We start from the raw sequence: 21,976 nt of genomic DNA, 5'->3' as shown, positions 1-21,976 counted from the left end.
TCTGAGATAAAATAGTGGGATTTAAGCTTTTACACAACAGGAGACAGCCACATGAAGGAAGTTTTTGTGATCAGTGTGTCATCTAACTAGTGGAAACTGGACATTTGTCAATAGACAGAGAACATTTTGGAGCACAGATGGTCAACTCAGCTCTGTCAGTTGCTTCCCAGGCTGGTTTGAGATATTCTGATCTTTTCAGAAAAGCTTTCAAAAAAGAGTTTAACACATTAGTAGTATGAAGCAGTTATTACAACCGTTTCAATCCAAGTCCAGTTTAATCCTTTCATATGGTCTTTTATCTACATGAACCATGACTCTGTTAGCCACTACAGCTCTCTGTGTCCCCCTACAGGCAGCTGTCCAGTGAACAAGCCAAACTCCAGCAGACGCTGCAGAAAGAGTCCAAGGTCAACAAGCGTCTGTCCATGGAGAACGAGGAGCTGCTGTGGAAGCTGCACAACGGTGACCTGCTGGCTAGTCCCCGCCGCCTCTCACCCACCTCACCCTTCAGCTCCCCACGGAACTCTGCCTCCTTCCCCACTACCGCACCCTTATCACCCAGATAACCCACACACACAACAAACAACAACCCCCTTCCTCTCCTCTGACCTCCCGATTCTCCTCATCATCACCTTTTTCAAGCCTCGCAAGGATCGAAGCTATTCCAAATACAGTGTTGTTGGATATGAATCCCATGATGAACTTGTACATTTTGAATAATTAGCGTTAAAGACACTTGTTTTGAAAGTGAAAAGACATTACAGTGGCACAGATGCACTTAACGTCTGAGCGTGGGACTGGCCTTGCTCTCTATCAGTCTCTGTCTACCAAACGCCTGGTTCTCCAACAAACCTTTCTTCTTTTTCTGAAGAAAACCTAAATAACAGGCACACCTCAGGGTCTGTATATAACGCCTCACTCTCGTTATGACTATCCTTACCATTTTCTTTTGTTATGTTGTATAGTTTAAATTCAGCTCATCCTGTTCTCTTTCTGAAGAGGTGGATGAGAAAAAACCTTGGCTTCGTGGCGTATGTACTTGTGGAAACAGACTCAAAGTTGTTTGGGTTTGGCAAATCATAAAATGACGGGTATTTGTTGGTGGATTTATGTGGATTGTTTCGCCTTCTCCCTTTTTAAAGAGGACATTTTTTTCCCCAAAGAGTGAAGCTCAATCACTGTTCTGCTTTGGACCTCTGGAAGAAGTGAATGAACTTCATGTCCTTAACGAGGGCCAACAGGAACAAATATTCACTTTGTTCATCTGAGGAAGTGACCTGAACCTTTGATCCAATGAATATGTGTTCCTCCGTGTAAGCTCCTCACAACCGCTACCTTAATCTACTATGTGGAATGTAATCACCCTTGGATGTTAAGTCTGAGCGGGCCAGTTCAGGCACACACACACCCTCTCAGAGCCATATGCAGTTTATTTAATGAGGAGGGTGCTGGACAGGACCGTGTACCCACTCCCACCCCCATTTTACTTTTTCCCTTAAATCCCTGATTAACAAAGGAATCCGACCCCACATCCTCTAAAATCACCTCGTGCCCAAACAAACAAGGCAAAGAAGCTGAACTGGTGAGTTAATGTGTCTTTGCTTTGGGTCACATGTTAAATTACCACAAAACCTGCCAGTGATGGTTGCAGTCATTTCCACAGTGAAAACTGACACACACTGGCCTCTGTTTTCACTTTGTCTGTCGTTTGTCCTCAAAAAACCTCAGATGTGCCCAAAATGCCTCAGTGAACCATGTTCTGTTTTATTTTGGACACAGAATAAATACAATATGACATAAGATTACAGCAACATTGTTTTATTTTCAATTTTCATAAAAAAAATACAATGATGCAAAAAGTGTAAAAAGTCAAACAGGAATACAGGAAAGAGTTTACCAAGTTTTTACCCTGTAACACTTGTGACTGATGTTGATTACTGTATGTAAAGCAAGGAACAACTGTTGCTATCAACCTATCGGCCATGAGGACCATCAATGATGTTGCCTGCTGCTTTGCTTGGGTCGAGTTGCCCTGGCAACGGGGCGATGACCGGCGGCGGATGCTCGAGGTCAGCAGCTCGTACCATCATGATCACAGATTTGATGGAGTACCACCAACCGTGCCATGTGTACCACACCACCCCGTCATCAGTCATCGCTTGGTACGGTCCTTTGTAGTAATGACCATTGAGGTTCCCTGAAGCACACCTGCCATGAGGAAATAACAAGAGAGGAAAAGGAAAAAGATGAAACACACACATACATATATACATATATAAATATATAGCTATTTTAAACTTTGCTCCCTTGTTTTGCTCTGTTTATTTGTAACACTTTCTTCTTCACGGCATAACTGAAGCACCACAGCAGGACTAAAGTACTAAACTAAAGTATCTGTACCTGCTGAACCACCAGCCTGACTTGCTGTGTTTGATACACTTGGCGTCGTCATTCAGCTGGTCGTAGGTGCTGAAATTGACCCCGCTCGACCCCAAGCCTGGACCGATCCATTTCTGCCCAGCAGAGGAGGGGTCATCAGACAGAGCATCCCCTGCATTCCCTGTGTATTCTCCCAAATGTAACTGGTACTGGTCCTTTGAATGGAAATGGGAGTGAAAGCAAACAGTTTCTATAAAGTCATAAAAATGTGTAACAAAATAATCTAAGCTCAAGAAGGCAAGAGGGTTTAAGAAAAAAGACATGGAGTCAGATTGAGGTGAATGAATAATAAATTAGGTGAAGCAATAAGTTATGTGAAGGGATGAAAAGGAGGAAACTCATTTAATAATTTAAATATGAGAGAGAAGAAAAGGAGAAGAGAGGAGAATGAAAGGGAAGAGATGGAGAACAGCTGGCAGGGAGACCAAGCACAGAGCTGTTTCCACAGTAAAAGTCATGAAAAACAAAGAACATGCTTAGTCTAAATAAGACCCAACTGTTATGGGAAAAGAAGAGAGGGTGAGGTTAAAGAGATGCCTACAGAGTAGAGAAGGAGTGCAGTGAATAGATAGAGCTGGGAGATGATATGATAAATGAAGATAGATGGTCAGAAGTGATCAATTGTTAATGTTTCTCTTTTTAATCTTTTTTACCTTTTCATCATCCACTTTGAAGTTCTTGTACTCTGCATAGCGCTGATTACCCTCAAAGTCCTCCATGTCGATCCGCAGGTCGTAGTTTCCTAGAAGACACAGAGTTATACGGACAACCATCCTGTAATGTCTGACAAACCACCCACACACATGCAGGTACACACACACCTTGTGAGGTGATAAAGTGTAACGGTTCATTGCCAAGCCAGAATTCTCCATCAGGAGAGTAGAGGTCTCCAAATCCATGCTTGTACTCCACCCACGATCTGCACACACACATAGTACATTTACTGGCAGTGTCAAATTTTCTTGATGCATTCAGAGAGTAACTTTAACTCCACACACCTGTCAAAGCTCTCCTTGCCGTCTCTTCTCCGCTGAAAGACGGTCCAACCACCTCCATTGTTCATGTCACAGTAGACGCTCAGTGCGGTGGGAGAGCCATCTGGCCGAATCACATACAGACCACTAGCCACGTTACCATCTGCAAACACCTCGGAGCAGTCTGCACACACACACACACACACACACACACACACACACATTATATATATATATATATGTCGTTAAATACTCAAATCAGACAGGTAAACAATTGGTTGGGTGCAGTGGAAGCCAACAGACACATACCGTATCTCTCTTAGAGGTCAGTACCTACCTTTGTAGAGGTTGTCAGGGCCCAGGTGTGAGTTGGGTATGTTCTCCAGCTGCTGGGCCTGGCTCTTGTGGAGCTCCTTGATGTAGCGATGCTGGTCGTTGATCACATTCATCAGGCCCTGGATCTCTGCTTCCAGACGAACCACCTTCTCCTCACATGGCACAGGAGCCTGGACCGAGACAGTCAACAACCAGTCAACAACCTAGAAATATGTATAACTACAGTGACTAAAGACAGACAAGAAACATGTTACAACTGGACATAAACTGCAACGGTGCAGCTCTACAGCCGACAAACAAGCTGTTGTATAAAAGCTGTTCACAGTGAGGTCTGTGGATTATCCAATGTAACAGGAACACAGATTCTTGGAGAAGAACTGTTGTTTTGAAAATGGCATTTTTAAAAGAAAAAAAAAATCCTATCACCTCTTTTCTGTTGGCGTGAAGGCAGAAATCTCAGAGACAGATATTTCTAAACCAGCACACATAACACAAAACTGGAACATGGTATGATTCAAAATCCCATGACATGGTATAATATATTATTAATTATGGAGTATCTTACCGCCAGAGAGGCAGCCAGGTGAAGAAGAATGGCCACTGATGTCCTCAGCATTCCCATAATCAATGATCTGATCAGTGACTGGATCAATCTAACAAACTCTCTTGTCTCCCTTTGTCTGTACAGTCTGACTGACTGTACAGACTCTCCTCTGACCTGTTTGACAGTTTGAGTTTGCAGCATCACTTCACTGCTCTTTCTCAACAGGACTCTATTAGACTGCAATCTCCCTGCCTCCCTCTAGTGGTTGAAGTAAATAGTCTTTGTGTTTGCTCCTAATGCCTCTTGAACTATAAAGTTCACAGTCAGAAGGGTGACTGCCTGGTGGGCCATGTGTCCCACAGGATACAACTACTGTAATTTCATTTGGATATAATTTAACTTATTTAATATCAGCGCAGGGAGAGATGGAGTTATGAATGTGTGTTATAAATTGAGATCACCAACATCCCCAACAACAGAGTAATTGTCTGTATTTATATAGTACAAAGTAGGGGTTTGCCCGAATACAAATACATTATTCGGCAAAGCACAAATAGTAGGTTTTATATGAATATTTGTTTCATACAAATATTTTAAAAATTATTTGTTGGGGGTGTTCCCCAGAGATAAAGCTGAGCTACTGACACAAGCAACACACAAGTTCTCTTAAAGACTCTCCATAACCTGTTGTTCCCCTTCTCCTTTCCACAAATTAGGTTGTAAAAAAATAGGCAATAAATGAAAAGTGCAAAGCAATAATTGCCTTTGAAGTTCCTCCCTACACATTACACGATGTGCTGTCTCTGTGTTATGGCTGTACAAATAGATAGGTCTGGCTGCAATGAGGCGATGAGTAAAGTTTTAGCTCAGTAATCATAATAATTTTCTAAAATTAAAAGTGTAATAAAAACAAAAACAGGATTTTTAAGCCTCTTTCCACTCTTATTCTTATTGGAATACAAATACAGATACAAATAATTTTGCTGCCTCAACAAATACAGATACAAATACAAGTACTGGGATCTCTGCACATCCCCACTATAAAGTTGTAATTTTTCCCGCACTAAGCATCCCTCAAACCTTGCCGGATCCTCCTCTATGGTCCTGCTAAACCACTACTGATGTAATATTTTTGTCCACTAGTGTGCGCTCTGTAGCCATTTTGGCAGAGTGTCTGTATTTCTGCTGGTTGACTCCGCGAGAAGTGAAGAAGCAGAAGCAGTGATTCAAACTTCATGACTAACTTCACTGAAAAGTTTATCCAGAATATATGTGGATAACATTGGTAATATTAATTGATATTAATAATAACGACCAACAACAAATAAATGTATTGCTCTGTCTCTCGTATTTGTGACTGACATTTATATAACTAACACTTCAAATATGACTTGTTTATTTACTGAGTTACATTGTGCACACCTGTGTTATTGTTGATCAGACAAACCCTGGCGTGGCTTTGTTTATCTGAATCAGTTTATCTGTCTAATTATATCAGACAGAATAATGCTTTGTGGGAATTCTGCATCTTGTTGTCTGAGCTGTCAGAAAATGATCTAGACTCAGAAGAGTTAGTTTTTCCTGTTTTCAAATACACATGCACACTGAGATTTCACTAAGTTATTGACCTTTTACACTGAAATGTCATATTTTCATTTCATTTCCCTCATGCTTACACCCTACCCTTCATCCTGTCTGTCTCCTGTGTTCTGAGAAAAGGCAGCACGTTCAGTAAATCCAGATTTCTTTAGTTTCTTTCTCTGTCTGAAATCAGTGCAGTTCAGGTTCATTTAGCTGCTGAACAACTATGAGGAGCATGTGGAGCAGCAGCACTGATAGATATGTTTGTGAATGTATAAATTTTATATTTTTTCTTGGTAAGAGCAGAGTCACAGACAGCAGGATGAAGTAGCTGCAGCTGAGCTACACAAACAACAGATACCTGCTCAGCTTCCTCATCATCACCTCTGACCCTCAGCGAGCGGCCTTCACTCAGGCCTCTAACCCTCCAGGTCTGATGGCTCCAGGATGAAGACAGCACACTGGGTCAGTGCATAGTTTCAGTTCAGCATCATACTTTTTCCACAGCTGATGAGTGCCAGTAATGTCACTGGGTTGTGCCGACAGTCAGCAGACACCCAGCCTGATCACAGCGAATGGATACGTTTATAACTCTGTGACATCATCAGGAGATCTAAATCAATGGACCTGATGCTGCTTGTCAAGTAAATATGCACTTGTGTTTATTTCATAGTGCGATGTTATTTTGTGTAAGTTGTTTTTACTTATGTTTATTTTGCTTGTCTGTGTTTTTTTATTTAGTCTAGTAAAAGCTCCTGTGTCTCCTTGAACTGCTCTCATCTTCAGTCCTTCAGTGCAACATGGTGAAGAATGAAACTTCTACTGCTGTTGGTTCAAAAACAGACAATTTATGTTCATTATATCACATTCAGGCGTATTGACTTCTGTCCCTCCAGACTCTTCTGCTCATCTTCCTTCACCTCAGACCTCCATACATCCCTCCTCTGGTCAGACTGCAGCCTCAGCACCAGCTCTGACAAGACTATAACCAGCCATGTCTGTATTTATTTGTGTATTCATCAACAGCATCAACATATATATATATATATATATGTTTGATTTGATCAAATGTGTTGAATTATGAGTTCAATAAATGTCTTGAATCTATCTATTGTCTGCCTTGACTAGTTGTGGGAATAACATTCAGTGATCTTTACACAGACTGTTAAATGTTCATCAAAAATGACAAAATTAAGGAAATGTATATATGAAAAAAGAACATAATATTTAATAATGATAATTAATTAATAGTAATGATCATTGCCACTCTGGGACACTGCAGAAACAGATTATCTGTCATCTCAATGAGGCTTTCCAGGTTAAATGAAGGTTAAGTAAAATAAAAACAATGATAATGTCTTTAAATGGTAAATGACATAACTGTTTCATGGTCAGACCGCCTTTTATTCCAGTCAGAGCAGTCATCTACATTTTACACAACACAACTTTACTGTATGAGTGTTTGAAACACATTTGGACACATTTTTCGTTAATTTCTTTCTATGGTTTATGTTATCAAAATGATATTCACCATGAACACACTGATAATAGTGAATCAAAATAAATCAATGACTACTTGAATAAATATTTCCATATTAACTGTAAAATGGTGCATGGTAGCGATATAAAACACCACCAGAAGTCCCGCCGCGGCTGCAATCAGACTCTTCTGTGAAAACCATGGATGTATCATTGGAGCTCTTATTCTACATCCATGGTGAAAACTCGCAAACAGGACTCCTCTGTAGTGCCGCCTTAGCCACGTGCCATTATCCAGAACAGCTTCTTCCGTTTTTTTTCAGCGTAAAAGCAACATCGTTACAAACCCACAACACTCAAACATAAAAATCAACGAAATATTAAACAAGATTCTGACACAGGGACCCTGTAAAGGGGCCTAAAGATCGCGTATAAATGCAGAAACCATCCTATGGCCCTCATCGATTCACCACAGTAACCTTGGAGCCTTTGACTCTCAAGCATCTGAAGCTGCTGTCAGTCTTGTATAAGTATTTCTTTTTTCTGTTTCCACAATTTGTGCTGCGCTCAGACATTGAATCCTTGACTACCAATCTACCGTCAGCTACAAAGAACAAATGAAGGGTTTAAAAATCAGTGCAACAAATTCAATATTTTTTGTGTCACTGGATGCTGAATCAGTCCACTTATGTAACTTAAAGCTCCTCTTTTTTTAACAGCTGTTAATTTGTTTGGCCAGTGTTTAGACACATACATCTAGTCAAGTTAAAGATACATGTATGTCAAATCAAATGGAGACATTTGAGTCAAAAAATAACTATAGTGTTTAACACACTGGGTAGCAAAAGTAACTGTTAAACAGTGTGTCCACATATTTCCAGATTGTCAATTTTACTATGCAGGTGTAAAATCCACTAGAGTTCCTATAATGTTCATGCAAACGTGTTGTAAGATTATGTAGCCATCTCAAAGAAATGTTCAATTAAGAGTATGTTTTGTGTGGTTGTGGTTCAGTATGCAACCTCTATAGTTATCAGATGCTACCTATAGTGGTAATTCACGTTATATAATTGTTGCAGTGATTTATTAATTTATCCTGATGCAGTTGTTGCTTTGAAAAATGTTGCTCTGTTATTTTGAAGGCTCACGGAGCCAAACAGGAAGTCTGATCAGGTTCGTACTGTGCCGTGGAGACTGTTGGGACAAATACGATTACGGTCCACTGTGCTGCCTTGAATACGGACACAAACAGAAATAAAACTCAACTTCTTAGCAGAACTTATTATACAGAGTGTAAGACCGATGCCTTATATGAGAATCCAGTCACAGAGCGTAGTGGAAGAGAGGCTAGCGGCCTTCTCCAAAACCGCTAACGTTAATTACTCTAAACATATAAGAGGATACGCGTCCATGCCCTGAATTGTTGTGCCTGCGGGTTTTCAGGACAGTGAATGTAATATTATTAACGCCAGTCCCGACCAGGACGGCGCTCTGAGAGCTGATATGTCGACTCCTTACCTTTGTCCGTCCCGTTACTGCTAGTATACTTGTCGAAGTACCAGTAAAAGGTTTCTTTCAATTGTACACCGTGTACTGCTTTACATTACTTTATGCTAAGTACTTAGGAAGTTACAAAGGGAATAATGAACGCTAACTGTTAGACTGTGAGAAGTTAAATCTGCTTATACGGTTGTTGTCAACAGGTGGCTCCGTGGCGCAATGGATAGCGCATTGGACTTCTAGTCAAGCACTTGAGAGGTGATTCAAAGGTTGTGGGTTCGAGTCCCACCGGAGTCGCACTTTTGTCACGTATCGTTTGATTTGGGGCAGGATTACACAGGCATGTTGCTTCTTCCTGTTCTTCTGTTTATGTTGCTTATTTAGAGTCTGTTGTATATGTTCATTGTTAATTTCATTGGTTATTTTGTTTTATTTCTACTTAAGTATACACACACACATACACATATATATATAGCCTATATATGTATACAATGCTGCCCTGTTGTTAGCTCTATTTTCTCCTCCTCTTCCTCCTCTGCCTTCTCTCTCAGACAGTCCTCCTGAGTGTGTTTATGTTGCAGCTGCTGAGGACTGTTGGACTGATGGCGTTCTCCAGACAATATTCACATATGAGAAGCTGAAATCAGAGTATTTAGTCTTTTTTTGTTCTTAAAAAATGACTCCAAATTGTCCTGAGAATTGAGTTGTTGTTGAAATCAGCTGAAAATTCAGGCATGACAGAGTTGGAGAGAGGAGTGCCAAGAGGAGTTTGTTGTGTTGGAGTACAGAAAGTCTAGCTTAGTTTTATCTAAAAGATTTTCAAAGTCATGGCTGAATATTTCCCTGTTTTGACAACAATTCTCGCAGAGTGATTTCACATTTCAGAGTGACATCAATAACAAACAGACTGGATCAAGTGAAAGATAAAGAAAAAAGTTTTATTTCTCTATATGGTCCTTCCCATAATGTTGTCAGACACTTATAATAACAATCTGAGCCTGTCAGTGGCAAAAACACACACTCAGTGGATGCATGTTGACGGGGTGCCATCCCCCCAAAGGAGTACATTGCCATTTTGCAGCTTTCGGTTGAAGCTCTCTTGCTGAATACTGGACCAATATCAAAAACTGTCGTCCTCATTAGTCACTTAGTCATAAAAGGTTGGGAAAATAGGGTCCAGGTTGAAAGTTTCCCTTTAAAGGATTAACAACAACACACTACATAGCTATTTTTGTGATGCAAATACAGTTAAAATAAACACACTTGATACTGTGACAGCTGTTTCTGTTTCTGTCATGAGAAACATCAGGTCCCGGAGAAGGGGCACGGGGCTGTTAACAGATGGCAGAGCTGGGGCTGCAAGGAGGGAAGTGGATCAAAAAGCAATCAATTAATTGTTTAGGTGTAACGGAAATAACCAGAGTGAATACGACTTTAAGTGGATGAACAGAAATATGAGGCATTAACCATCTACTTACGCACCCTTCAGTTCAGTTGGTGTGGACAGTGTAGCAGATGCAGAAAAAGTCTTGTCAATTATTTATATTTTATTTATATTTTGGCAATATACAAAAACTGGTGTTAGTAAAGGCAAAAATAATCCATTTCTTACTTCAGCTGCTCATTCTAGTCTTATGTAGTGAAACAATACCTAAACAAATGTTTATAACCGTGTATTGAAATGTTTCTAATATATGACAATTATATTTCATTCACACACATGCATTTATTTTGAAGGGATTAGTAGTCAGTTGTCACAGTCATTACAATATAGCCTAAGCAGGAGAAGCAACATAGCACACTGTTAACATGCATTCAAGTGTTTGTAACTGAAGCAGCTGGAATTTGTTTTAATTTCATCCATACAAGAAAATAAAGATTGATACTTACCCTCATCATGATGGGTATCAATTCATAGTCACTAGCACAATAAGTAGAGCACCAAACACAAACGTGGTGAGAACACGACCAGAACATGGTCAACATGAGAAGGAAGGGTTTAAATGATGCTTCAGTGTGAGAGAACAATTCAGGCGATGCAGGATGTTTTTGTTCCAGAAGTCTGTGGTAGTAGCTGTAAGACACATAAAAGAATCAAAATAAAATAGAGACTGAGTAGAAAATACATTTAATAGCAATAATTATATTGTTCTAAAAATATGTCTTCATTGTACTTAGGCTAGTATGAATAATATCACCACTGAAATGATTTAACTTTTCCCCCTTTGGTGTACTAAAACACGTTGGCTCCCATGACAGCATGTATCTGCATGTATCTATGTACCTTTTTCACCAAAAAGAAAAAGGAAAACGAGACCCACCCATGGCTTCAGCAGGAGCTTGTGAGGTGGAGGAGGAGGGTCAGAGGCTAGGTGCTGCTTCTTTTACAGGTATTGTTGTAGCTTGTGCATCTTAGTCACTGGCCTTTCTTCAGTTTAAAGGCTGCATAGCCATCATCCCTGCTGTCCCAGATCTCTCCACAGGTGAGCCAAAACCGACCAGCTGGTCATCCTCTGATGCTGCTGCTGCTGTCGCAACCAGCTTGATAGCTCCTGCAACTTCTTCCTTTTCATGACTCTTGAGCAGGTAGATGGCATACCTGATGTCATTCTCAAGGAGCCAGCAGAAAGACTTCCCCTTGTATTTCCCAAACTGCAGGATATTCTCTCCAAACACCTCTGTTTTGTCTGAGGCATTTGTGCTATACAAACTAAATTGTACATATCCAAAATTACATTTTCACTAGTCACAATTTGTATCTTTTTTTCTTTCTTGCAGGGTTTACTACAAGCTTTTCCAGAGAGTGGGTCAATGAAATTACATTAGAAGTGGGAATTTGTATGAATAATATCCTTAATGAAGTAAAGCAGCATGTCTATAACTTTAAGGGACTGTAGAAGACAGATGATATGCGAAGTTTTCAATAGATTTCTATAGAAATAGATTTTTAAAAAATTCTTTCTCCCTCCCCCTCTCTCTTATTCCAGCTAGTGAAGGTGTTTTGCCAGAGGCACGTGACTACACCAATATGAATGTCAGTCCTGGACAAGGTAAAATCAGTTCGAATCCTTTCACTGACAACGTGGGTTTTTAAAACCAGCTCGCCTCACGAGGCGGTTCATAGACAGAGCTGGGCACACCCACTGCCTATTGATGCGGGTAGTGGAAGCGGGGCTGTAGTGAAAATGCTTCTTGCATATTTGTAATTCCAGCATGGCAAACAATAAAAAAAATGAGCAACTTTGAAGTAAAAAATATGATTAATACAAACTTGATGTGCCAATATTTTCTAATTACATTTCTTTTTTAAACAATCGCCAAAATAATTAGATTACGTTTTATTGGTGTTTTGTGTTTTTCCCGTTTTACCCATAGATTTAGGTTTTACCTAAAGGCAGATCTGGAAAACTCCTGCAAAGAAGAAGAAGAAAAAGGAGAACTTGGCCGATGACATCAGTTAGGGGCGTGGTCAAGGCAAAACATCCCGTCATTATCATAGGAAACGAAAACTCGCGTTACGTTTGTCTTTATTGTAAGAAACAAGTTGACAGATACCGTTAGAATATAAAATATACTGTATACTCAGCTGATCCGCAGCGCTGTAGTATTTAGTTAGGATGACATAAGTTATCTTATCGATGGTTTCAGCTTCCCTGCACAGCTGCTTATGTGTGCCTGACGAAGCGTTTTACACTGACATCTGGTTATCAGAGAACCTTGATCATTATATAAATACTTTTAAAAAAAAAACCTATTATAAGAATATATTTCTACAAAAAAGATGATCTAAATGAAGTTTTCCAGAGCCCGGATAGCTCAGTCGGTAGAGCATCAGACTTTTAATCTGAGGGTCCAGGGTTCAAGTCCCTGTTCGGGCGATAGTCGTTTTGGCAACTTCAGTAATCGCGATGCAAGTTCTTTAGTGATGGTACTTAAGACAATTACAGTTAAAGGACACGTTCACGTTTTTTAAAATCTACAAGACCTGTGCAAGGTAAAGTAAAGCCAATGTCATGTACTTCCTAAATGAAAAACTACAGAGTTTACAGATACGAGTGACTAAATCCTCAGTATGTCTCATGTCTGAAGAGACGTGAGACATGTTGTATAAGATAGAAAACATACAGTAGAAATATCACCACCATGCTGTGAAAATCAAACACATCAAGACAATAGCGACCAACTGTCACCATCATGTAGCATTTGCATGTTTTCCATGTTCTACATACAAACCAGAGTTTTTGCAAAGGTATGAAAATACACTGAATAATGAATAATTTCCAATGACAATTTTTTACATTTCATACACAGGGTAATTCATTGTATAACACTGAGACTAAGCCATTGAGACTAAAAAAGAATAATTGACATTAAATGAATAAATTAGCAAACTAAGAGAAACAAAGAAAAAGTTAAACAAATTCTAAGTTACACACAAGGTGGAAAACTATATAAATATAAAAACAATACTAACACTTTCTAATGAGTTGTGGGCAGCAGTAATTTTGTCAGTGAAAGACATATAAAAACATTTCCACTGAATGATTGTACGATTTCATTTTAATCTTGACAGTCATACTGCTCCAAAATAAAAGAAAGTTATCTTGACAAAGTGATGAGCTATTGGAGCACACTGTCAGCATGTTCAGTGTGAATATTGAGTCTTAAAAACAGCCCCCTTATGTGTATTAATTAGACAAGACACTCAAATAGATTCCTTGCTGTTTTCGTTTACATCATATCTCATCATTGCATATAGTAAACACAAAGTCTACATCCTATATGTTGGCAAGCAGAGTTAAAGTGGGATTTCCCTTCACAATATCCTCAAGAGTGTTGCTGTTCACTACAAATGTAAGCATGCAAACAGGAATCAGTTGGGCTCAAAGACAGAGCAATAAGACTGGACTCATGCATGTACAAGCAAATATATTATTTTGATTAAGGTTAGAGCCACTTTCACAGCCACTGTTAAGCTTTAGGGTTGCAGGCTCCTACATAGTGAAAAGGTCAATATGACTGTTGGTCATGTTGGTGAGGCAACCGGCTGTAAGCTGCAGGTATGACTATGCAAACTAGAGTGTTGTGCATAAAGAGTGCAGAGTACAGCCCCGCTGTGTTCACTGAGCAAACTACCTAAACTCAAACTGAAGTGTAGGTTTAGATTCAGGTTTACATGAAATCAGAGCAGAATTAAAAATGCTGTCAAGCCATCGGAGTTTGGTTTTCAAATGGTCATTAGTAGGATTTTGTTGTTTTGTTCTGCTAACGACAGAGACCTCCAGTCTAAAACCAGAAGAAAAACATCCAAGTCTGTCCAATGGTGAGTAACTGTGCTAAAATACTGCTTATTGACAGTAACAAAACCATTAAGTGTGAAAATTGAATGGATTACCGTACACAGAGTAAACAGTACGGACGTAATACTCTACATCCATGTGGTTTCTTATAAGTGTTGATTTGTTGTTTTAATGAGACAGACTCATTTTATCTTTGTGTAAGACTAAAAACAGTCTGCTGAAGTCAAGGGCAAGATAATTCATTCCCACAGAATTAAATAAAATAATAATAAAAAATTCTGGTCAACATCCCAAAGTTTTTAAAGACACAAAATATGCCTGGCAGAATTTTAGGTAAATGAGCATAAAAATGACACCTAAGACATCTAGAATATTTCCATTTGATGACCTGATGCAGCTTGGACACACACATGGACACCATGACAAGTATGAAACAGAAACAGATCAGCAGGTTGTGTATGAGTTATGGGAACTGCACTGCTCCTTTGTTAAATGCAATTGTGAAACAAAATGCAGTGGTTGCAATCTTCTATGATTAATAAATTACACTTTTTGCTATAATTCCAATATTTTTCAGATGTTTTCTGATTCTCATGGACTTTTCTTAATTCAGGATCAGATTTCTAAGAGAAGGGTGTCTGAGTCTTTACTGCCTTCTTTCCCTGTTCAGCGCCTCATGATGCTCGGCTGGTCGGAGGAGACAGCCGCTGCTCCGGCAGGCTGGAAATGAAGCACCATGAGGAGTGGAGAACATTGAATGTCAAGGACAAAAGGGCTGAAGCCATGACTAAAGTCAGGTATGCACAAGTGGCGTGCATGCAGATGGGTTGTGGCTCTGTAGTCTCCATAACAAACAATAACAACAACACTAACCAGGAACCAGCATGGGAAGTAAATTTCAGCTGCCGTGGCACTGAGTCAACCCTGAGAGAGTGCAACGACTCCACAACACGCAGAAGAGTGCAGGGCAAAAACATGACGGCCTCCAGCCTGGAGGTGATCTGCTCAGGTAACACAGAGAAACTTTTGGCATCAAATTGTATTTTCATGTCAAATTACAAATATCAGTTTTAGAACAGTTTAACTATTTTCCCAATCAAGTTTCCACATCAAATATTTACCCAAATCCTTCATAGTCCTGTTTTAGCTGCAGAAAAGTTGCATGAAATTGTAACTTTCCCCCATATTTATACAACCCAACCAAGCAACACCTTTTTAAACAAACTTCTGGAGAGAACAGGATGCACGAACAAAACTCATATGTCCATTTTAAAGGTTCTCTTAAATTAAACGTCTCTCTGTCTCTGTGGTTGTTTGCAGAGTCTGTGAGGCTTGTGGGTGGATCGCATGTTTGTTCTGGCAGTGTGGAGGTGAAGTCTGATCAGGGTTGGGCCCCAGTGTGTGAGGATGGCTTTGACTCTGAGGCTGAAAAGGTGGTCTGCAGGGAGTTTGGCTGTGGGCCTCCAGTGCTCATTAGGTGGTCGTTTGTGAGGGAAGTAAAGCCGGTCTTATCAAAAAAGTTCCAGTGTAAAGGCAACGAGTCTCGTCTCCAGGACTGTGCCAGCTCAACCCGCAGCAACTGCAAACCAGCTTCTGGAATTTCATGCACCAGTACTGTACACATCTATCAGTTTTGTTTTTTCAGACCTAATGTGAGCTAGTGAACCATTGTGTTATGTTTATTGTATGCATTGTGAGAAAAATCACCTCCTTTTCCATTTGACATATTTACAGTATAATTTACAGTATACATTAAATAATAAGTACTGAATTTTACATTGATACCCAGTATAATCACACTAAGCACAGCAACAGTTCATTGCACTAAACAGTGCTTGACATGACAACTCCGCAGGCTTTAGCAGTGCTGGAGCACTGGAGTCAGCCGTATAACAGACACTGTTAGCGACTAGCTGGTGAACATAGTGGAACATTTAGTAGCTTTAAAGCCAGATATTTCTCTCAGGAGCCAGTGGAAACCAAAAACAGAGCTAAAAGGAAAGTGAATATTGGATTTACATTCATCAGGTGGCCAGAACCATGACTGAATGATACTGTTGCCCCAAATCAACTGGATATGTAAAGAAGCAACTGTGCTAACATGTTCACCAATGACTTTATAAGATCATAATATGTCAGTATTGTGTTTACAGCTTGTTGCGCTGCCCCCAAGTGGCCAAAGAAACCAAACAAAAAACTATGAACGCAGCTTTAAAGAAATGAGTAGTCAACTAGTAGTCACTGCAGCTTTACTGTCCCTCTGTGGGTTAACTAATGAAGAATTATTTTTTAATACCCTATTTGTGAAAAAATATTCTATATATAAAAATATTCTTAGTTGACCAAGATCCAGTTAGGACCAATCTACAAATCCTTTTATATGACTAATGGAGTAAAACTAAAGGCAGTTCTACTAGTAACATGGCACAATACATAAAATTGGTTTTACCTCATGAAAATAGTGACCTCATATCTGTCTTGTTTTCAGCAGAATATATTCACACTTTCTACTGTGGTCACCAGTGTCTCTGATCTCTGATAGCAATCTTACTATTTTGTACACTCAGGTAGCACTTTAGCAACTATTCCCTATATTTTGACAGCAGCCATAAATGTATGCCAATCAAAAGCTTGAGTATTATTCAGAAAAAGGTGAATTTCAGTGATAATATGAATATTTATAGATAAACCCCACAACAGCTACTGACATGGTGACTGATAAAAAACACTAGGAATTTGGGAGGGGACAGCATGTGTGGGGAGACCACATACTCACACCAAGACCAACGTTTTTTTTTTAATGCAAACAATACACAGACTGCATGAAACAGTGTGAAACTTCCTTTTGGCAGGTGTGCACTGACTCTCTTCTCTCTGTCCAGATCCTCATGATGTGAGACTGGTGGGGGGAGAAAGCCTCTGTGCAGGCACACTGGAAGGAAAGCATGACGGAGAATGGAGGCCCCTGAGTGATTTACGGTATTTCTGGAAACCACAACACTCCGCTGAGGTTTGTGAGCAACTGGGCTGTGGAAGTGTAATCTCAACAGTGGAGCATCATCTGCAAAAAAGTCAGCATGTGTGGGAGCTGTCAAGTGACTGTCATGACAGTCGAATTGATTCTTCATTTTGTAAATCCTGGCATGCGAGTGGTTCAACCATATCAATGACTGTGACTTGTGCAGGTAATTTATAAAACACCAGTATGTATGTATCTATGCAGACTGAGATTCAGATTGAGTTTGTCTTCAGCTTCACCAGCCCTCAGGTCCACAAGCTGTTAATATAAAGTATTCTTTTTAAACAACTCTCTCTCTCTCTAGAAACTGTGAGACTTGTGGGAGGCCCTAAAAGATGCTCAGGCAGGCTGGAGGTGAAGTCTGGTCCATCATGGGCATCAGTGTGTGAGTCATCCTTCACCCCAGAAGATGCACAAGTTACCTGTAGTGAGCTTGGCTGTGGGTTTCTACTTGAATTCTATTCGAGGGATTACAGCAACCTTCTTCAAAATACAGAACACACCCCGAGCCCGGTCTTTAATTGTGGAGGCAAAGAGAAGCATCTTCTGGACTGTTCCACAGACACACTCAATGCCACAGAACAGGAATGTGGAATGTGGAGGACTTACATGACCTGCATAGGTACAAAACAATACAAATGTATCCAAAGTTTGATGCTTTGGATATATTATTTGACATAATGCATTCAAATGCCCCTAGAGATAGATTAGAGACTCGGCATATCTCCTCCTCTGACAGACCACATGCAATGGATTTTTTTTTCCAGCTATGGATCTAATATATTAATGCATATTGGCTAACATGCAAAAAATGTGAGTAATCCCTTAACTCTCTTTTTGTCTTTGCAGAACGTCCAGTGAAGCCTTTTATAACCATATACACCCCGCAGCATGTTTTTGATGAAGACCCTCAGCTTTTTAAGGGCCAACGCTTTGCCATCTCTTGTTCCACTAGTACAGTTTTGAAAATACTCTCCATCCGCCTAAAATTTAGAGTTGGCAGTGACCACCCTACTGAGTGGACCCAGCCAGCTGTTGATGGTACCGCCAGGTTCTTCTTCCCTGCTGCAGAGGATGCACACCGAGGGACCTACCAGTGCGATTACAACTATGATTTCAATTCAGACGTTTTCTCTGAACCGAAGACCCTCTATCTCACTGTGAAAGGTAAACCTGAGTTAATAAGTGCAGCAAAGTATCCAGTTTATTAAGTATCCAGTTTCTTAGTAGTAAGAATGAGAATCAAGACAATATCTACTGTCTGCTGTCTTATTCTAGCCAATATAAGTATGTAGGCTTTATTTTGATGAGCATCTGACACTGAAGGAGAGTGTTGGGGTTTTAACTAAGTCAGCATGTAGAGTGCTGAGATCAATGCTGAACAAAGTCAAACTATGTATAGATCTGGATTCCCTGTGAGTATGTCTGAATAGCAGCTCACTAGGAAGATCTTTAATCAGGACATTTTTCATGGACATCCCCCGACTGCTGAGGGGAAGTCTTTTTATTTATTTTGTATGATTTAACATTTTTTTCTCACACAGTGCAAAATCTGATGCATGGCGCAAACTGTTGGTCTATTGATGTTGGGTATGAACCTAAATGACAAACATATTGTCTCATAGAAATAACATGAATAGAACCTTCTGTGAAGAAAAATGTAACTACAAAGGCAAGATCTCTGTGTGCAGTTACATTCAGGTTCATTACTGCTAGCTGTAGAAGCAGGTAGGTTTAACTGTGTTCCTGAGGACCTTTATGTGCATTACATAATAGACAACAACTACTACTACTACACGCAGTTATGCAGTTTTATCTGAAACTTGGCTTGTGACTGATGTTTTAATTGCAGAGCTCCATGATGTGAGGCTGGTGGATGGATTCAGCCACTGTGCTGGCAGGCTGGAGGTGAAGCATCAGAAGGAGTGGAGACCGGTGAGTTACCGGCAGTCCTGGAGTCTGAAGGAAGCAGCTGTGGTGTGCAGTCAGCTCAGCTGCGGCTCGGCTGTTTCAACCAGCAAAGTCGACAACTCGACTGAATTTCTGCCTGCATGGCGCTTTTATTCTGATTGTGACGGCTCTGAGCATGCACTGATGGATTGTGGGACGGTGATGGAGTGGTCTTCCTCTTCTACTGTTGAAGTGGTCTGCGCAGGTGAGAATAGAAGCAGTGTTGTCTTTACATTTAGCTGAGGATTTGAGTTACAGACAATGGATGTCTTTAATTACACCTCCATGAGTCTATGGACGCAAGTCCATGTTCCAAGTCTATGTTAAACAAGTCAGGTGCCCAAATACTGATACATGTTTTTCTTGCTATAATCGTTCCTCCTGTTTATGCTGACCATTAGAAGTTCCCTATGCACAATCCATAGTCCTCCTTATGTGCAAAAATGTATTTAAAAATTTATCTGAAGCTAATATGAAGCTTCAGCATCCAAATGAGTCAAATCAAGTAGATATCTTTCAACGTCACAGTCTTTTTAGCGTCAAAGTTCCTCCTTTTGTTACTATACTTCCACCGCAGCTCAACAGGGAAACACTGTCCGAGGAAACACAAAGAGGGAATTTGATGCTAAAGAGACTGTAAATGTGTCAGATATCCACTTGATATGACTAACTCAGACTGCTGAAGCCTCATATAAGCTTCACATCAACTTTTAAATGCATTTTTGCACAAAATGACTGTGTGGACATACTGTGGATTTTGGCCTCCATCACTTACATTCAAAGCGAATTTGAAGGGGATCTTTTAATATCCAGTATGAACAGGAAGAATGATCACAGCGAGGAAAACTTCTTTCGCTGTTTATATGGACACCTGACTGTTGTTTTAAGACACACTTGTTCGATTCTGTCAGATCATTTATCTGTTTTACCAGACTTAATACTGTATCAATGCTCCTGTTGTAAACCACTAGAAGCTGGAAGATTTCCAGCAGAGAGAAGCTTGTGTATTCCTGCATTCTCCTATTTTCTTCTTTTCTTGCAGACATCCTGCTTCAGCCGAATATAACTTTTTACTCTGTGCTGCCTAAGTCTGATGACCAGGAAGTGCAGCTCATCATCGGCTACAGCTTCACCATCAACTGCTCCACACAGCCACAATACCCTGGAGGTCACTTCAGCCTTATCTTCAACAGTCTCAACCAAACCCACAGCCAGACCCAGCCAGCTGTCAATCACTCTGCCCTCTTTACGTTTACTGCAGCAGAGGAGTCTCAGGGGAACTACAGCTGTGTTTATCACAACTTTATTTTCAATCATAACTACTCCTCTCAGAGCCAGAGCCTCTCTATCACTGTCACAGGTAGGTGAATTGGATTTTTATTTTCCTTGTAAATCATTGAGCTGTATTATAAAACAATATAACAACAAATGATGTGCTAGATGTGATTCTTACTTGTGTAAACTTATCTGCACTTTTCCTGCTAACTCCTGACTAGACTTTATAGATGTGATGTTGGATGATGGAGTGATCAGAGAGGACTACAGCAGTCCCTGTGCTGGAAAGCTGCTGGTGAACTACAAGGGTGAGCTGAGACTGCTGAGTGCAGAGTCCACAGTCTGGGACCTGAAGCATGCTTCTATGGTGTGTAGACAGTTGGGTTGTGGTGCTGCTGTTTCAACCAAAAGCGTCAATCTCCTCAATAAGGAAATTATGTGGCGTTTTTTCTCCGACTGTGATGGATCTGAGTCTGCGCTGATGGATTGTGGAGCTGCAAAACAATGGCTTTCCTCCTCATATGTTGAGGTGGCCTGCACAGGTGAGACATTAACAGGCACTAGTATGAACATAGATACTGACCTCTTATCTGGCTTGTGCCCTCTGGTTATTCCAATGCTTAAATTAGAAATGTTTTTGAAGTGTGTTTTGGTTTGGTTTTACTTCTGAGAGTAACTTGCCAAAGTGCATTAAATGTGTTCCTACATTAACATTGTTCAAAAGCAGACTGATAACAATTCCTCCCCTCCTATGCTTGATGATTTTTTTGTGTTTAAACTGTATCTAATTGTTGTAGTCATTTGGCCATTTGTGCATTCATGTATATGATGTTTTCCTTGCTTACTCAAACTAACTGTTACAGTTGAGGCAAATGTAAAAATAACTACTCGTGCTGTGTCTTTTCAGGCCAACAGGGGACACCAGGCAAGAAATGAGGACGTGAAGCAGGAATGTTGAAACCTGGATGGTCTTCTTCTAAGACGTAGAAAGACTCCTACAATCTACATTATATTAGTGTTTAGTTATTAGAATAGATTGTATTGATTAACTGCAGACAGTGGGAGGAAAATGGGTGAGAAATGATGATTGTTACAAGCAGGAAGTGAGATTAGGCTGTACTCTTCTTTTATTCAGGACTAACTGTACTTGAACCTCCAACAAAGCAATAACAGGAGTAACCGTGTTATCCCTTTCTACCTTAATGTGAAGCTTTTGTTTCAGTCACTAAGATTTTTGGTTTATTTTTCATGAACTTTGTATTGCAAACTATAATACATGTTGACTATGTGTTTAGCAACAAGGTATCACCAATTTGTGGGTTCCTGTATGCTATCATGTGAATGTAAGTGATGTAGTTTATGTTCTTAATATTATACTGTTATTACAGGATTGCTACAAAATTAAATAAGACAGTAATCTGCTTCAGCTGAATATAATTTTTTACTCTGTGCTGCCTAAGTCTGATGACCAGGAAGTGCAGCTCCTTTAACTTGGTGGATGGAGGCACTGTTTACTGTTCATATGGGCCCCTGACTGTTGTTTTAAGACAGATTTCAAAAAAGCATGATGTGTTTTCTA

At 40.0% G+C, this 21,976-nt stretch overlaps 3 protein-coding genes and 2 non-coding genes across 6 annotated transcripts in view; 4 read left to right on the top strand and 1 right to left on the bottom strand.

The window, feature by feature from the left end:
• The window catches only part of LOC137179606 (microtubule-associated tumor suppressor 1 homolog A-like), a 41,072-nt gene extending 39,272 nt beyond the window's left edge, over positions 1-1,800 (top strand). Inside the window, exon 15 of the mRNA XM_067584414.1 lies at positions 353-1,800. Within this exon, the coding sequence (XP_067440515.1) occupies positions 353-566 (214 nt within the window). The 3' untranslated portion in view covers positions 567-1,800. The remainder of the gene's footprint in view (positions 1-352) is intronic.
• Positions 1,798-9,209, bottom strand: LOC137179607 (fibrinogen-like protein 1). Of its 2 annotated transcripts, none has more exons than XM_067584416.1 (7): positions 8,872-9,209; positions 3,751-3,919; positions 3,438-3,597; positions 3,261-3,358; positions 3,093-3,181; positions 2,401-2,594; positions 1,798-2,208 (listed from the first exon to the last, which is right to left on the bottom strand). In XM_067584416.1, the coding sequence occupies exons 2-7, from the start codon at positions 3,860-3,862 to the stop codon at positions 1,974-1,976; spliced, it is 888 nt and encodes a 295-aa protein (XP_067440517.1). In that variant the 5' UTR covers positions 3,863-3,919; positions 8,872-9,209; the 3' UTR covers positions 1,798-1,973. The 2 variants fall into 2 exon arrangements, with proteins under 2 accessions (XP_067440517.1, XP_067440516.1); XM_067584415.1 differs by lacking the exon at positions 8,872-9,209 and adding an exon at positions 4,315-4,475.
• On the top strand, positions 9,059-9,150 carry trnar-ucu (transfer RNA arginine (anticodon UCU)). Its single transcript is given in 2 exon segments — positions 9,059-9,095; positions 9,115-9,150. It is a non-coding gene; the product is annotated as a tRNA-Arg (tRNA).
• Positions 9,210-12,658: 3,449 nt separating the features above from the next.
• trnak-uuu (transfer RNA lysine (anticodon UUU)) lies at positions 12,659-12,731 on the top strand. The gene has a single exon. It is a non-coding gene; the product is annotated as a tRNA-Lys (tRNA).
• A 4,756-nt stretch (positions 12,732-17,487) lies between these two features.
• On the top strand, positions 17,488-21,933 carry LOC137179610 (scavenger receptor cysteine-rich type 1 protein M130-like). The gene is made up of 6 exons (XM_067584428.1): positions 17,488-17,794; positions 18,022-18,339; positions 19,025-19,327; positions 20,165-20,482; positions 20,619-20,939; positions 21,305-21,933. Exons 1-6 carry the CDS (start codon positions 17,767-17,769, stop codon positions 21,331-21,333), a joined length of 1,317 nt encoding a protein of 438 aa, XP_067440529.1. The 5' UTR covers positions 17,488-17,766; the 3' UTR covers positions 21,334-21,933.
• Positions 21,934-21,976: the final 43 nt, after the last annotated feature.

This window comes from Thunnus thynnus, chromosome 3 (assembly GCF_963924715.1).
Source record: "Thunnus thynnus chromosome 3, fThuThy2.1, whole genome shotgun sequence".
NCBI lineage: Eukaryota > Metazoa > Chordata > Actinopteri > Scombriformes > Scombridae > Thunnus > Thunnus thynnus.
The sequence above is the reverse complement of the archived record's forward strand: the minus strand, read 5'-3'. Positions and strand labels throughout refer to the sequence as shown.